Source organism: Corvus moneduloides, chromosome 16 (genome assembly GCF_009650955.1).
Source record: "Corvus moneduloides isolate bCorMon1 chromosome 16, bCorMon1.pri, whole genome shotgun sequence".
Taxonomy (NCBI): domain Eukaryota; kingdom Metazoa; phylum Chordata; class Aves; order Passeriformes; family Corvidae; genus Corvus; species Corvus moneduloides.
Genome location: NC_045491.1, coordinates 8,485,637 through 8,501,547, shown reverse-complemented (window position 1 = coordinate 8,501,547; position 15,911 = coordinate 8,485,637). Strand labels below are relative to the sequence as shown.

Genomic DNA, 15,911 nt, shown 5'->3' with positions numbered 1-15,911 from the left:
GTTAAATGGAGCTGGGAGATAATCTCATTGCTGGCCACTCTGCTTTTCATTCCATTTTCCCTGCAGATCAATTATCCCCAGGAATTGAATCACAGGGATTGACGCCACTGCTCCCCGGGGGAAAAGTGGGAAAACAACTGGAATCATGGCAGGGAAATGGTTTGGGAAGGAATGGAAAGGGGCTGAATTCTCCCTGGGGGGCACAACTGCACCTGGGATCCTTCTCCAGCTTCTCCCACCATTTTCCTGCCCTTGGTAGGGTGGGAATGGGATGAGCCCCCCCCCAGCAGAGGAGATGCTCCTACAAACCAGAATCCTGGGGATTTTTAAAGTCCTTTCCAACGCAAACCAGTTGGATTTGATGGGAAAACAGAGCCATTTCACCTGAATTTCCAAAGCCTTCCCTCTTCCAACTTTCAAACAGGCTGGGAATAAAATCCCTCTTATCAGCAGAGGGCCATAAATGTGTCGGGACGTTGGATAAATGTGTCGGGATATCGGATAAATGTGTCGGGATATCAGATAAATGTGTCGGGATATCAGATAAATGTGTTGGGATATTTGTTTCAATGTGTTGGGATAGTTGTTTCAATGTGTTGGGATGTTTGGATTCTTTTTTCCCAGCCCATTTTTTCACTTCTCATGGATTAAAGGCTGAGCTTTCCCACGCTGAGGTTTCCCTTTTTCCAAGTGCTGCTGGTTGGGAGGAATGGGAATAACACTTTGCTGCTTGGAATCCTGGGAAAAGTGGGATAAAATCTCCTGAGAGATTTTTCCCTTCAGTCATAATCCTCTAATTTATAATAATTCCATATTATACACAGATTTAGTGGCTTCAAACAAAAACAGGGAAGGTTTAGATGGGATTTTGGGAAGGAATTCCTCCCTGGGAGGGTGGGGAGGGGCTGGGATGGAATTCCCAGAGAGGCTGTGGGTGCCCCATCCCTGGAATGTTCAAGGTTGGAGCACCCTGGGATAGTGGGAGGTGTTGGGGTTGGAGCTGGATGGGCTTTAAGGCCTTTTCCAACGCAAACCATTCCAGGATTCCATGATTTCTCCTTCAGGATCCAAGAGCTGGGCTCTAAAACAGAATCATGAGGAGGAAATCCATGAAAAACCCCAAAGGACAAACCAAACTCCTGGGCTGCGAACAGAGCTTGGATCCCAAGCCCTCAGTGCCATTTCCAAAGGAATGGGAGCAGCTCTAGCAGGAATTCCTGGATCATTTGGGCACATCCTGAGCTCAGATAACACAAAAGCTGGGAAACCCCAATAACACCCCCCATTAACGGCCTCTGCAAAGGTCCCTGGCCAGGGGGATTTTGTAGGAATTTCGCCTTTAAGGATTTTTTTTTCCCCCTTTGAGCAGCTGCTTTTTAAAAGTTAAAAATCCCTGTGATACAGGAAATCATGGAATTCTGTCCTGGGTCATTTTTCCCTGGTTTTTTTTGGACGTGTCACGTATTTAACCAACGCCCAATAATGGCTCCATGGAATTTGCTGGGGAAGCTGATGTGTTCCCAGCTATGGATAACAGCTCATCCACAGGCTTTGCTTCCAGGGAAAAGCTGGAACACAGCAGCAGCTCCATTCCACATCCCACTGCTCAAGTGGAAAATCAGGATTGCATTCCCAAGCTGAATTCCAATCCAAGAAATTCCAATTTCTTTCTTTTTCCTGGAAAAAACCCCTAAATTTCATTGCCTTGAAGGTTAAAAATCCCTGGATTCATTTCAGCTTGGGAGTGCTTTTCCAAGGGGCAGATTAGCATCAAACTCGGAAAACTTGTGGAAAATTTGGGATTTTTATTCATAATGTTTGAGCAGCTTAAATTCCTGGCTGAGTGGGGGGATACTCAGTTTTATTGCTCTCATTTCAAGCTATTATTATTACATTTATATTAATTAATTACATTTTAAAAATATTAATTCTTTTCATTAATTAATTTAAATTTCAAATATTAATTAAATGTCCCAGGGTTTTTTTATTGTTATTATTCAAATATTTATACCTTTAAAAGATAGAAATATTTCCTCTCCACCTGGATATTGGTATTATTCCTAATAAATATTAATTCCTATTTCATTATTCGAGTGAAATCCCCCCCCCAAAATTATTAGGCCCATATGTTATAGACTCATAGGAGCTGGAATAAATTGATTTTCAGCTGCTTTCCACTCGGTTTTTATGGCTTTTATAGGACTTTTCAAGGGAAAACAAAGCTCACAACGATACTTAAAGCAGCAGGACCAGAAGCAAATTGAGTGAATAGAGCATTTTATGTATAATTTCTCAATTTCTTCCATACGAAAGCTCCCAGATTTGTTTTCCACACTTGCCAATGGCTTAACAGAAAAGAAGGAATTGTGGTTTTCTCCCAGATTTGGCGGGATGAGGACAGAAATCACTGTTTGTAACTCGCCACCTCCAGGTCCACGGGGTAGCAGACGCGGTAGCTCATGCACTTCTGCCTGTCAATAAAAATGCTGTTGACTTTCACAGCGATTTCCTTCTCCAGCTTCATCCTGGTCTCCTCCAAATTCTTCAGATTCTGCTCAGATTCCATCAGTTTTCGCTTCAGGGCTTCCAGGAATACCGTGAGTTCTTCCACTTCACTGATCAACCTGGAGGGAATTGGGTTAAGTCGTAAAAAGAGGGGATGGTGCTCCAACAGATGGGATTTGGGATAAAGATCAGCTACAGAACGGAAAATTCATCAGGAAAAGACCTCAGAGAAATCCAGGAAAAGATTGGATTTGGGATAAAGGTCAGCTACAGAATGGAAAATTCATCAGGAAAATATATCAGAAAAATCACTCAAACATAGTGGATTTGGGATAAGGATCAACAACTACAGAATGGAAAATTCATCAGGAAAATCTGAGAGAAATCCAGGAAAAGATTGGATTTGGGATAAAGATCAACAACTACAGAATGGAAAATTCATCAGGAAAAGATCTGAGAGAAATCCAGGAAAACATTGGATTTGGGATAAAGATCGACTACAGAATTGAGAATTTATCAGGAAAAGATCTCAGAGAAATCCAAGAAAAGCAGAGCTCACTTTTCCAGCTGCTCCACACAAGTTTTCTATGATTTAGGCAGCACCAAGAATGTTTTTTGCTGCTAAAAGCAGTGGAATTATCCAACCTCTGTGTGGGATATTTGCATCAGGAATTACAGGATAAAAGTTGTTAAATAAACCTCCCAGTTTGGCTGGATCAACTGGTTTTTGATCTCTACTCTCTGGTATAAAACTCCAGAGATCAGGAAAATCTTTACTCCCAAAGTTTTTAAAGAAGAAGCAGGACATCATTTAAAAGAAGCAGTAAATAACTCATAAAGAGCACAGAATTCCAACGAAAATCCATGAGGGAGAGGTGTTCCACTGCAACCTGCCTGTGGAGAAGAGACTGAATTCCTGGGAAAACAAATCCCTGCGTCTGTGCCAGAGCAGGAATTGCCAACAGCCCCAGCCTGGCAATCAAAGGATTTGTCCCCATCCCTAAAACCCAGGAAAAGCAGGATATAGCCTGGAAAGCTTGGATAGGGATGGTTTGCTGGGTCAGGATCTTAAATTAGATTGAGATAACCAGAATTCCTTCCTCGCTGGATAAAGAATTCAATACTGGTTTTGCTGCAAGGATTTTGTGAGCCCGCTCAAGCTGAGTCCCAACTTTTCCTAAAGGCGGGAAAACGTGAGGGAGGAGAATCAATTCCAGACTGATTAGATCCAAACGTGCCACTCAAACCTGGATTTTGAAAGGATTTGTGGCAGTTTTAAAGCAGAAAATCAACCACCCCCAGGATTTGCCTTTGTAACACCGAGATTTCCCTCACACAATTCCCAGGATCCACCTCGTGGCGGGTTTTTCCTAGCAAGTTACCCTGAGATTTTTTTGGAGCAGCTAAATCCAAAAGAAACCAGAGAGTTCAGAGAAGAAAGCGTGGAGATCACAGAGCTGAGCGTGTGGATTTTCGATGTGGTTAAGCAGGAGAAAATGAAATTTCCCTCACTCATTTCAGCCACTCCTTTCTGCCTTCGAGTACAAAACTTCAAAGTCGTGAGGTAAAAAAATTCTCAAAACTGCCTAAAATCACTTTGGGATGGAACAGGACCTTTGAAGGAGTTGCTTCATTCCCTAAACTGGGGTTAATTTCCTAAATTGGGGTTAATTTAATTACCTGAACTGGGGCTCGTCCCTGCAGAGCTCGATGTTGGGCCTGAAGGACCTGTCGAAGAGCCTGGTGTGAGCCACTTTCAGGTGAGCTTCCTTATCCCTGATGGCTTTTTTGAGGTTCAAAATGTTGGCTTCCTCATCCGCAATATCCTTCAGGATCTGAGGGAGACATCCAAGAAAAAAAAAGTTCAAAAAATGATAAATATTGTCCCCCAAAATTGTCTGTTCCTGGTGAAGCGTTAAAGTTTTCAGCTCCTGTTTGGGCGGAATTAAGGAGAACAAAATAATTTGCATTTTAGGTGATAAGAAAATTCATTTGATTTTATTTAAAATGAAATACAAGAATTAAGGTGGTTTCAACCTCTTTATTTTTATTTTTACACTGAGAATCACACCTTGAGTTTAAACGATACAGAAAATATTCTGCAGCCTGTCCCATGTCCCAAAACCTTGGGAGAGACCCCAAACCTCTCCCACGTCTCCTGTGGGACGACAACACATCCCACCTCCACGGAGTGCTTTTAATTGTAAATTTTAACTGGAAATCCAACCAAAAAAATCAAGTTATTTTGAAGCAGAGCTGCTGATCTGCTTGGAAATGCCTGGATTTGTGAAGAAAATGGAAAAGACAGGAAATCCTGAAATTCTTCTCCTCATAACCACTGCCACACACGTGAAAAATAAAGATATTCAGCTGTCATTACCCAGCAGATTCTAAAGAATTATTACTTTTTCCCCACTTGCCAATGGCTACCAGAGAAAAAAGGAGCTGCTCCATGTTGGAAAAGGGGAAAAGGCCAAAGCCATCCCTTGTTCATAGAAAAACAAAAATACCAAGGTGGTTTTGACCTCTTTATTTTGATTATTACACTGCAAATCCCATCTTCAGCCTAAAAAGAAGCAGGAAATATTCCCTCAAAACCTCTTCCATGTGTTCTGTGGGATGACAGCACATCCCACCCCCAGGAAGTGCCACCAAATGCTAAGGAATGGGTTTTTTCCCCACATTTCCAATGGCCTAAGAGAAAAGAAGGAGCTGCTCCACGCTGGAGGAGGCTGAAGTCAGCCTTTGTCACCCACCAGGACCTGCTGCTGCTGCCATTCCAGAGAAATCTGGGAATCCTGGCTCAACCAGAGCTCCCTGATCACCCAGTTTTAGGTTTTAGCTCAGGATTCAAGTGTTTCATTCAACTCCATCCCAACAAAAAGCACAAAGAGCTGAACTGGAACCACAACAAAGCCCTGAAATCTCTCCCCGGATCCTGATCAAACACAAAAACTCCCAGCACGGATGAAGCCATTTTTTTTAGAGGATAAATCCGTGATGCCAAAATTCCATCAAATCCCACTCACCTGCTGCAGGTGCTGCTCCAGCCGGAATTTGGCATCATCCAGCTCCCTGCAGCGGTTGTCGAAGGCCTCGTTGACCGCTGCCCGCTGCATCCTCAGGTCCTCGGACGCGTCGTGGATGATGCTGTTGATCAAGGACCGGAGCTGGACTGAAGCCAATTTTTTCTGTTCTGCACTGGAAATGTTGTCATGGCTGAACTGGGCCCAGGACTTCGGTGTGGAGGCACTGGAAGAACAGGGAATGGGATAAAATAGGAATTTTGCCCCTAAAAACTGGTTCTTTCCCTGGAAAAGTGGCATCAACCTATGTTTGGTTGAGCTCTTGCCTGCAGTGATTTCCCATAAGGAATGAGAATAATCCTTTAGTAAATTAATTTAAAATCCTTAATAAATTAATAAAAATCCTCTGATAAATTAATAACCTCTCATTCCTGTGGCTTCAGAGGGAAGTAAAGCCTGAGATAAAATCAGCCCGAGCTCGTCCATCTGGAGCTAAAACTGCTAAAAAAGTTCACACACGTTTTTGGTGCAGTTCAATCCTAGCAAATAAACGCAGGAATGCATCCAGGATTTCCCAGCTGTGTTCATTTGGAAACAAAAAAACCCTAGGATCTTGACAGGCTGGAAAAGGGAAAGCTCCAGGGAGAGCTCCGAGCCCCTTGGAGAGGGACTGGGGACAAGGGCTGGAGGGACAGGACACCAGGAATGGCTTCCCTCTGCCAGAGGGCAGGGATGGATGGGATATTGGGAAGGAATTCCTGGCTGGGAGGGTGGGGAGAGGCTGAAATAGAATTCCCAGAGAAGCTGTGGCTGTCCCTGGATCCCTGGAAGAATCCAAGGCCAGGCTGGAGCACCCTGGGATAGAGAAAGGTGTTGGGGTTGGAACTGGATGAGCTTCCAGGTCCTTCCAACCCAAACCATTCCCTGTGGCACATCAAGCACTGCCTTTACATCCGTGGAGCTGCCTTGAAGCTCTTTCCACGTCCAATCCCACATGGAACTGAGTGTTGCAGAAGTGCTGGTGTTATCCCAGGAGGATCCTGGCGGGAATCACTCACTTCTCCTCGAATTTCACGGAGCTGGGGTGGAACTGGACGTTGGTGCTGTCGGTGCAGTAGCTGACGCATTTATCGTCGATGTGATACGTCTCCACCTTATCCGACCAGTCCAGCTCGCAGTTCTCCTTCTGAATCCGGTTGGATCTGGAAAGTTGGGATCGCGACTTAGTGGGAAGGAAGAGAATTCCCAAAGCCACCCCATTTGGGAATGCAGCTCCACCCTTTGTGTTCCACAGGACAACAGGACTGTGAACTTTCCTTGCGGTCTGGAAATTCCCAAACTCTCCCTCCCACGGGCATCTCCTGACTTAGATGGAATTTTGGGAAAAAATTCTTGGCTGTGAGGGTGGGGAGGCCCCGGAACAGAATTCCCAGAGAAGCTGCGGCTGCCCCTGGATCCCTAGAAGTGTCCAAGGCCAGGTTGGAATATGCTAGGATTGTGGCAGGTCCCTGCCCATGGAACGGGACAATCTTTAATGACATTCAGATTTAAATTGCTGCTTTGTTGTTAATTAGAGCCACACACCCCTCAGTTAATTAGAATTATAATTATCCAAAAGCCTGTGGGTCGTTATCAGCTGATAACACCAGGTGTCACTGTCACCCAAGGAATTAGGAATTCTGGCAAATGGGACTAAAATGGGGCTAAATGGGGTTAAAATGGGACTAAAATAGGACTAAAACAGGAAAAATGGGGCTGAAATGGGGTTAAATGGGACAAAATGGGGCTAAAATGGGACAAAATGGGGCTAAATGGGGCTAAAATGATTTAAAAACAATAAAAACCCCAAATTAAACTCATTAGGCTCCTGTTGTGCTCTAATTAATATAACAGGGCTACTTTATATTAATTTGCATTTACAGCCATCGTTTAAAAAGCAGTATTTCATTTATCAGGTAGAACAGGAGCAGATTACAGGGCTTTTAAAACTAAAACGGGAATTTTCCAGCAGTCACTTCCTTGATATTGATGGATTTAGGATACAGTAACATCTTTCCAAAGGGTCTGTTAGAAATTCCAAGCAAATAATCCTTCGGAAAGGCAAGGAACACCCGTCCCGGCACAGAAATTCCAGCTTTAAAGTTCACACTGACATCTGGTGGCGAAAAAAATTCCTCTTGGGAAGCTCCTTTAATCCCAAAAATCCCTTATAATACAAATATATCCCAGGGTGCAAGGAGGTATCCAGGGAATAATTTTATAGCACTGGAGTTTAGTGTTGGAAAACAAATCCAACACAGTTCTGGGAAGCAGGAGAATCTAAATCTCCTGGGAAATCCTGAGGTTTCCGGGCTTAAATGGAATTCCCACAGCTCCTAAGCCTGGCCTTGGTGAGATCTTTATCCACCTTTATCCCAGGAATTCTTTGGCTGAAGTATCCTGGGAAATGTTTTACCTTATCTGGGTGGTCGCTTGGATTATGGTTCTTTTCAGAAGATCCCGGATATCCCGGATAAGATCAGCTTCCTAAAGAAAAACAGGGAGAATTCCGTGTATCCAGAGCAGGAAACACAATCCCGAGGAGCAATTCGAGTTGCGGATAAATCCTGAAATTTCCTTATCTACGCCTACGCTGTTATCGTAAAACCTGGAATTTTGGAGGCAGCACATCCCGAGGGAACTCAGCCCTAAACCTATGGGGGCTGAAAAACCTGGAATACTTCTAAAGCCTGGGAATTCTGTGTATTCCATGAAAAAGTCTCTGTGCTATCCTATTCTGGAAGGAATTCTTCCCTGGCACAGATTCCCAGAGAAGCCGTGGCTGTCCCACCCCTGGAATGCCCAAGGCCAGGTTGGACAGGGCTTGGAGCAACCTGGGATAGTGGGAGAGGGTGGGAACAGTGGGAAGAGGTGGAAATCGATTTTTAAGGTCCCATCCATCCCGAACCATTCCAGGATTCCATGATCCCATCAAATTAAATGGAATAAATGAATTCCTTGCTCAGTTTTGAGGTAAGGAAAAACCAGGGAACATCCCTGTGCCTGGCACCAGATTAATCAGGTTCGACTTGATGACCTTTAAAGTCTTTTCCAACCTAAAAATTCCCCCAATTCCCTGAATTTTGTAACAATTCCCACATGGAAATATCCTACCCCAACTCTCCCCTGTTTGTTTTTGACTGGAAAAACCTCTCCGATCTTGATTATAAATCAGAAATGACACACAATTCCCAGTCAAAACATTCCTAAATCCTATCCTGCCATGGACTATGTAGAATCCTAGAATATCCTGAGTTGGGAAGGATCCACAGGGATCAAGGAATTCCTGGTTCTGCCCAGGATAATCCCCAAAATCCCACCAGCTGCCACTGCCCAAACAGTCTGATCAATATTTTTCTAATATTAATCCTCTGGTTTAATGAGTAACGGATCATGAACTGACTCTGATTGGAGGCTGCAGGTAAATAATCATTAATTAATTTGTGGGATATTGGAATAGGTGTTATTCCAGGATGGAATGAAATGTGTTTTCTGTAACATCCAGCACAAGAATGACATCAGCTTGGAAGGGAATCTCGGTGCCAGGGTTGGATCATCACCTTGGCACGACTCAGGGAAAATGAATGACAGAAAACGCCAACATTTGGACAATCTGAGCACGGAAACGGGCAAGGAATATCCCACTGCTCCCGAACTTTTGGACTCTGGACTGTTAAAGTGTACCCTGCAGAGAGGAGAGGATTTAAGGCAAACAGAGAAGGAATTTATGACAGAATAGGATGCTCTTGTCGGTGCAGAAAAGCTCTGGTTTGGTTTTGTTCGGGTCTGGGCTGAGAGAGAGGGGGGATCTGCTCTCCTCTAGCCACACGCATGTGATTTGAAACACTTTTTAAACACGAGAAGGACTGGGAAAAATCCTTGGAGTGACACAGGGACAGAAAATCCTTGGTGCTTCAGAGCCGTGCGTTGCAGGAGACCCTTCCAGCAGCCGCAGTTTCGCCTCCTCATCGCTGCTCCTCATCGCAGCCGTGCCAGGGCTCTCACCAACCTTCAGGTCCCGCTCACCTTCAGCAGCTGCCTCTCCACCTCATCGATCACCAGGTCCGGGGGCTGCCTCCTCTCCCGGCACTCCAGGTTATCGATGACCACGCTGTAGGGCACCTCGGTGGCATCGAGCGCCCGCTCCAGCCGCAGCTTCTGCGCCGCCAGCAAGTTGGTCTCGGCGTCCAGCTCCATGATCTCCTTCTGCAGCTCCACCCTCCAGAAGTGGATGTCCTGCAGCCGCTGGCCCAGGGTGGTCTTGGAGTACTCCTGAGCCCGCTGGGCGCTGGCAGCCGCATGTTTCATCAGGTGCTGCGACTCGGCGCGGCCGCGCTCCGCCTCCTCGCTCGCCGTGAACGCCTTGTAGTAAACGCCCGCGTTCCTGCGGTGCCACTCGGGCACCTGGTATTTGGAGGTGCGGAAGCCGGCCATGGCCATGCCGCAGCAGGAGCGCGGCCTGTCGCTGCGGAGCACATCGCAGATCTTGCTGGGCAGCGGGCAGGAGGGCACGACCGTGGGCTGCGGCTCGTCGGGCTGCGCCATGGCGGAGCCTCCGCCGCTCCCCCGCCGCCGGCGCCGCCGCCGCCAGAGTCCTCCCGTCACCACAGCAACGGGGAGGCGGGGCCGCGAGCTGATGGACAGCTTTAGTCACCAATCAGAGCGCGGATACGCCCCGAGAGCGGCGCTGATTGGCGGGTGTACTTTCTGCCCCCGCCTGTCCCCGTCACCGTGGCAACGAGCCGCGTGGGTGAGGGAGGTGTCATGGCGGCGCGGGCTTCAAACACCTCCAGGGGCGGTGATTCCAGCACCTCCCTGGGCACCTGTTCCAATGTCAGCACATGGAGAGTGAAAGGAATTTCCCTGGAATCCAATGGGAATCCCGTGCCCCGGTTTAAGGGCGTTTCCTCTGATCCGCTCCCTGCAGCCACAGCAGGACAGAGCGATGCACCCTCCCTGCAACCCCCGTGCCTGGGGCTTTGCTTTTCCAACTGGCCCCTTCCCGAGGGAGCAATTTGCAGGGAATTCTGGCAGGTCCAACACGGAGATGGGAATCCAAGCTGTTGCCGTATTTTTCTTTCCTTGCAACGCGGCTCCGGCTGCTCCCGCTCGGAGCTGACCTTTCCCAAGGAATACGGAGATGTTGTTCCCAGATTTCTCCCGGTTTAGTTTCTCGGGATGACTTTTCCAAACGGAGGTGGATGATGAGAATTCCAGGCGCTGCCACTGCTCCGCATGGATGGGGGAAGGGAGCTTCTCCCGGGATCTGGGAGTGCGGCATTCCCAGCAGAGCCTGAGCAACAGGAGCTCCTGGATTTCAAGGAGCACAGATTGAGATCCCAGGAAATTCTGGAATCATTGGCATTCCCAGCGGGAGGAGTTCCTAATGGGATGCACGTAGGGTAACATTCCTTGTTTTCCATGTGGGGACCATTCCTTGTTTTCCATGTGGGGACCATTCCTTGTTTTCCACAAGGCTCAAGTTCCCAGAGAATCCCTCTCCAAAGCAAATCCTTATTCCAGGAGAGGCCACAAGGAAAAGCAGGAAGGGAGAAGGAGCTTCCCTATAAAATATTCAGCGGCTCTGCTCTGCTGGAGCTTCCCGAGGAATTTGGGAATCTGGGATAATGAGGCTGAGCTGCTTTTCCCGGCATTTCTGCCTCATCCTTTATTAATGTGCCCTTTCCATGACTTTCTCGGGATGGCTTTTCCTGAAGGAGCTTTGATCCCTTTGTTCCTCAGCAAGGAAGGGAAAATACCTCGGAAAAGGGAATTTGCTTAAAGGATCCTTGGAATTTTTTGTTTTAATCTCCAATCCTGGAATGGTTTGGATCGGATGGGATTTTATGGAGCATCCCATTCCAGCCCTTCCATGGACAGGGACACTTCCAGCATCCCAGGCTGCGCCAAACTCCATCCTTGGACACTTCCAGGGATCCAGGGGCAGCCACAGCTTCTCTGGGAATTCCAGCCCAGCCAGGAATCCTTTCCCAATATCCCATTTATCCCTGCCCTCTGGCATAGTTGGAAGCCATTCCCATTTGTCCTGGCATTCTGTGCCCTTGGGAATATTCCCTCACCACCTTTCCTGGAGATTCCAATCCTTCCTGCCCAGGTGAGGGGATTTTCCTGGGAAAAGCAGCCTTAGCTGGGCTTATCCCACTTTTTTTGTGCCGGGAATCCTTCTCCATCCTTGCAATGATGGAGCTGGCTGGCAGAGGGAAATCCAGGGAAATCAAACCGAGGGAAAACCGGGATAACACCAGCGGAGAGTGGGAGAAATTCCAGCGGGAGCGAGGTCAGCCCGGGAATCGTCGCAAGGAAAACCCGGCTGGTTCCCATGGAAACGCCCAGCCAGGATTTCACGCTCCGAGTGCACAAGATTAAAGTCAGCATTCCATAAAAAAAACCGGGAAAAGCCCAGGGAGGGAATCCTGAGGGAACCTCCACAGCACCTTTATTTTTCCATCATGGAATGCGTGGATAACTGGGAATATTTGGGAGTGGGGCACAATTCCAGGGAGCTGCTCCGAGTTCTGACCCTCCCCAGGTGATTTTCCACGATTCCAGAGGGTTTGGAATCATTTTGCCTTGGGATAATCGGTGGTACCAGGAGCTCATTGGGAATTCAAGGAATTTTAAGGTGTAAATGGAAGAAAATTAAGGGGAAAAAAAGGGAATAGGAGGAGCTTGGAGGTCAGGAATCCATAAAAATCCTGATTTTCTTCTTGGGGAAAACCAGGAATTGCTGGATTTGGGAGGGAAAAGGATTTTTAAGGAATTTTTTACTCCCTGCTGACACCTCGGCAGTTCCTCGTTGAGCACAGCAAAGCTCCCAGGAAAGGAGAGATTGCCACAGGCAACCGGAATTCCAGAGCTGAAGTGGGAATTTGGGAATCCCTGAGTGGAGCAGGGATTCCCTTCCCATCGGCAAAGCCCCTGGAAGAGGGAAAATCAGGGAATGCAGCTGGAAAATCCAACTGGAAAGAATAAAAGCAGGAAAAAATGCCGAGTTGGAGGTGGTGCAGATCCTGAAGGGTTGGAATTGTGGGAAAACAGCAGGAAGGGATTTTCTGGGATGAATGGGAACGGGAATGGAGCAAAACCATTCCATGATGGATCCCGGAAAAGTGAAATCCTGGGTTTCGAATCCGCGTTTTTGGGATGATTCCCAAACTCCAATGGCAAATTCGGGAATCTTCTCCGCAGAGAGTCCATGGATCCAGCCATAAAGCAGGAGTGAGGATCAGACTGGATTGGGAGTGTTGTTATCCCTGATCTCCGTTGGGATACGCCGGATCAATTTCTTGGAGCCCAAATGTCCCAAAAATCCGCTGGAAAGGGGAAATAAAGTGGGAATGAAGGCCACAGAGAGCCCGGAACCTTGGGAAGCGGCTCCAGCTTTCCCTGGAAATCCTGCTGGGATGGAGCCGCTCCGGCAGGGCAATCCCGAGCCTTTGGAATCATGGGATTACGGAATGGTTGGGGATGGAGGGGCCCTAAAGCTCCCACAGCTCCAGGCTGCTCCCAGCCAGGCCTTGGAGCCAAAGCCGGGCTTTTTAAAGCTGGGCCTTAGAAACAAAACCAGGCCTTAGAGACAAAGTTGGGCTTTACAAAACCAGGCTTTTAGATACAAACCCGGGCCTGACAGACTAAGCCGGGCTTTCAGAGCCAAAGCTGGGCTTTACAAAGCTGGGCTTTCAGAGCCAAAGCCAGGCTTTCAGAGACTAAGCCGGGCCTTTAGAGACTAAGCCGGGCTTTTAGAGCCAAAGCCGGGCTTTTAAGCTCCTGAGATGAGGCAAAACGGGCCAGGCGGGGTTTAATTGCTCCGACTCAGCTAGACCCGGCTCAGCACTCCGGCTGCAGTCGAGATTTGCCTCCCGAGCGGCCTCCCAGGAATACCGGAGGCCGGAGGAGCGCAGAGACGAGGCAGCCGAGAGCTGCCGCCCTGGGAGAGGGAATTGTCCGGGATCGTGCAGCTGGATGTGCTGGGATGCGCTCGGAGCCTCCGCGTGTCCTTCCCGCAAGGTCAGCCGGGGCGGAGCTCTGCCTTGGGAAATGCCGATTGCCCGGAATATTCCGTCCTCGGCGAGCTCCGCCGTTGGGATCGGCCACGACTCCGTTCCCACGTGGCCGCAGGCTCCCGGTTTTCCTGGGTGGGTTCTTGTGGATGTGGAGCTGGGAGGGAATTCCCGGCCCTGCAGCCTCTGCTCGGGATGTTACCTGTTCCCTCTCTCCCTGCTCCGGTGATCCCACAAATCCTGAGTGATCCCAAACTGCTCCCACTCGGAGCTGGAATGTTTTTGCTCTGGCTGATTTCCCTCCCACGGGAAAGGGCAGCGGGAAAAATCCACTCCAGGATCAGCAAATCCCGGGATCAGCAAATCCCGGCATGGTTTGGGATGGAAAGGATTTTCAAGCTCATCCAATTCCATAGGCAGGGACACTTTTCCCTAGCCCACGTTTCTCCAAGCCCCATCCAACCTGGCCTTGGACACTTCCAGGGATGGGAATTCTCTGGAATATCCCAGGCCACCTCAAATCCTGGGATGCTGATCCCAAAAAAGCTGCTCCAGAGGGGCCGGGAGAGTTTTTTATGGGATTTGTGAGGCAGGAAAACTCTGGGAATGTTTGGGAGTTGTTGTTTGTCGTTGGCCTGAGGTGAAGCTGGATTTTGAGGAGGAAAAGTCTCCTCGTCTTCCCAAAATTCCCCTCTCTGGGAACGGGATTGGGATCAGGTGGAAAAGAAATCGGGAGGACAAAATTTTTTGGGACTTCAAGGGAAAAAATCCCAAATCAAAGCGTTTTTAGGGAGAGTTAAAGAAGGAAATGAGGAGGGAAGAGGGATAAAGATGGAGCAGAATTCCAGGAATGTCGGAGACTCCCAGCTGGATTTATCCAACCCCGCTGCTGCTCAGGGATGGGAAATCCCAAAATCCCCAGGATTCCCGGGATATAAACCATGGAAAAGCAGGAAAAATGGGAGGGGAAAGGCACTGGGAAAACGAGTATTCCCTAAAAACGCAGCTTTTCCTGCTTTTATCCCACCCTGCGGATAACAATGGGAGCCTTTGGAAGCTGCCACGGGAAATAAAAGCTGGGAAATCCGGACAATTCCAGAGCGGGATGGGCAGCACCGGAGAGAGAAATCAGGGAATGGGAGGAATTATTAAACAGTTTTTCCTCAATATTTTGGAATATTTTGGAATATTTGGGAATTTTCTTGACCTGTCTCCCTGAGACCACAGGGTGGGGGCAGGAAGGAGCCTGAAATCCCAGGAAAAAAGGGATGAGGAGAAGCCCCGGCACCATTTTCAGCAGCACCAGGAATTCCAGCGGCCCTCGGAGCTGGGGCTGCAGCTCCTCCTTTCTATCCTGAAAAAAAACCAGGATGATTTGGGCAAGAACGGAGCTTCCAGAGCTCTCACCTCATTTTTTGGGATCACCGAATAATTTGGGCTCGTTTGACCCCTCTTGCTCCCGGATTTTGGAGAGCCGGATAAGGAGCTCATCCCTTTTATCTGTGCACAAGGTGATTTCCCTTTTTCCGGCTTCTTTGCTCCCAGAGATTTCCTTGTTATCCCAAAGAAAGGATAATCCCGGAGAGGAGGAAAAGGAATTGGATCAATCCAATTATCCCTTGGCCCAGCGAGATGAACTCATCCCTGAACTCATCCCTGAGGATTATCGGGAATAAACTCGGACTTTTCCAAGCTTTTGAACCCGGCCCAAAGGTTCCCTGACCCCATTCCAGGCTGCAAATTCCAATTGGAAAAGTGCTGAGCTTCCCAAAAAAACCCATCACAGCTTGGCTTGCAAGCGGAATTCTGGGAATCCGAGGTGCCGACCTGAATTTCCGGATCTCAGGAATGCAAAGTTGGGATGAGGGAAGGAACTTTGTTGGGAATATTTGGGAAGTGCCGATGTGTTGATTCCGGTTATTCCCAATATCCAAAATTCCCTTCAGAATGGATTTCCTGGAAAACGCCAGCGCTGCCTTCCGAGCTGCCTTCAAATTTCCCTCTCCCGGTTTTCCCACGTTTCATTAAATCCCTGGAATGGTTTGGCTGGGAAAGGGATAAAGCTGATCCCATCCCAAGCCAGCCCCTTCCACTCTCCCAGCTTGCTCCAAACCCCATCCAAGCAGGCCTTGGATTCTCTGGAAAACCGGGAATTAGAACCGTTCCTGTCGCCGCTCTCCCACTGAACTTGGATATCCCCTGGGAATGATGGGATAAATCCCTTCAATCCCCCTTTTTCCCTCTTTTTTTTTCAGGGATAGGGTTATCCCGAGGGCTCTTGGGAGCAGAGTATTCCGGGAATTTGGATCCCCAGGATTCA

At 48.1% G+C, this 15,911-nt stretch overlaps 1 protein-coding gene across 1 annotated transcript; it reads right to left on the bottom strand.

The window, feature by feature from the left end:
* Positions 1–2,130: 2,130 nt before the first annotated feature.
* Positions 2,131–10,259, bottom strand: TEKT4 (tektin 4). Its single transcript, XM_032126442.1, has 6 exons — positions 9,597–10,259; positions 7,987–8,057; positions 6,590–6,733; positions 5,535–5,757; positions 4,186–4,340; positions 2,131–2,624 (listed from the first exon to the last, which is right to left on the bottom strand). The coding sequence occupies exons 1-6, from the start codon at positions 10,113–10,115 to the stop codon at positions 2,405–2,407; spliced, it is 1,332 nt and encodes a 443-aa protein (XP_031982333.1). The 5' UTR covers positions 10,116–10,259; the 3' UTR covers positions 2,131–2,404.
* Between the last annotated feature and the right edge of the window lie 5,652 nt (positions 10,260–15,911).

Excerpts from the sequence above, each read along its gene's own strand:
- TEKT4 (XM_032126442.1), bottom strand. The coding sequence starts at position 10,115 with ATGGCGCAGCCCGACGAGCCGCAGCCCACGGTCGTGCCCTCCTGCCCG. Across the intron at positions 8,058-9,596 it reads TGGAGAGGCAGCTGCTGAAG|GAAGCTGATCTTATCCGGGA; the intron begins GTGAGCGGGACC and ends GTTTTTCTTTAG. Across the intron at positions 5,758-6,589 it reads TCCGTGAAATTCGAGGAGAA|TGCCTCCACACCGAAGTCCT; the intron begins GTGAGTGATTCC and ends CTGTTCTTCCAG.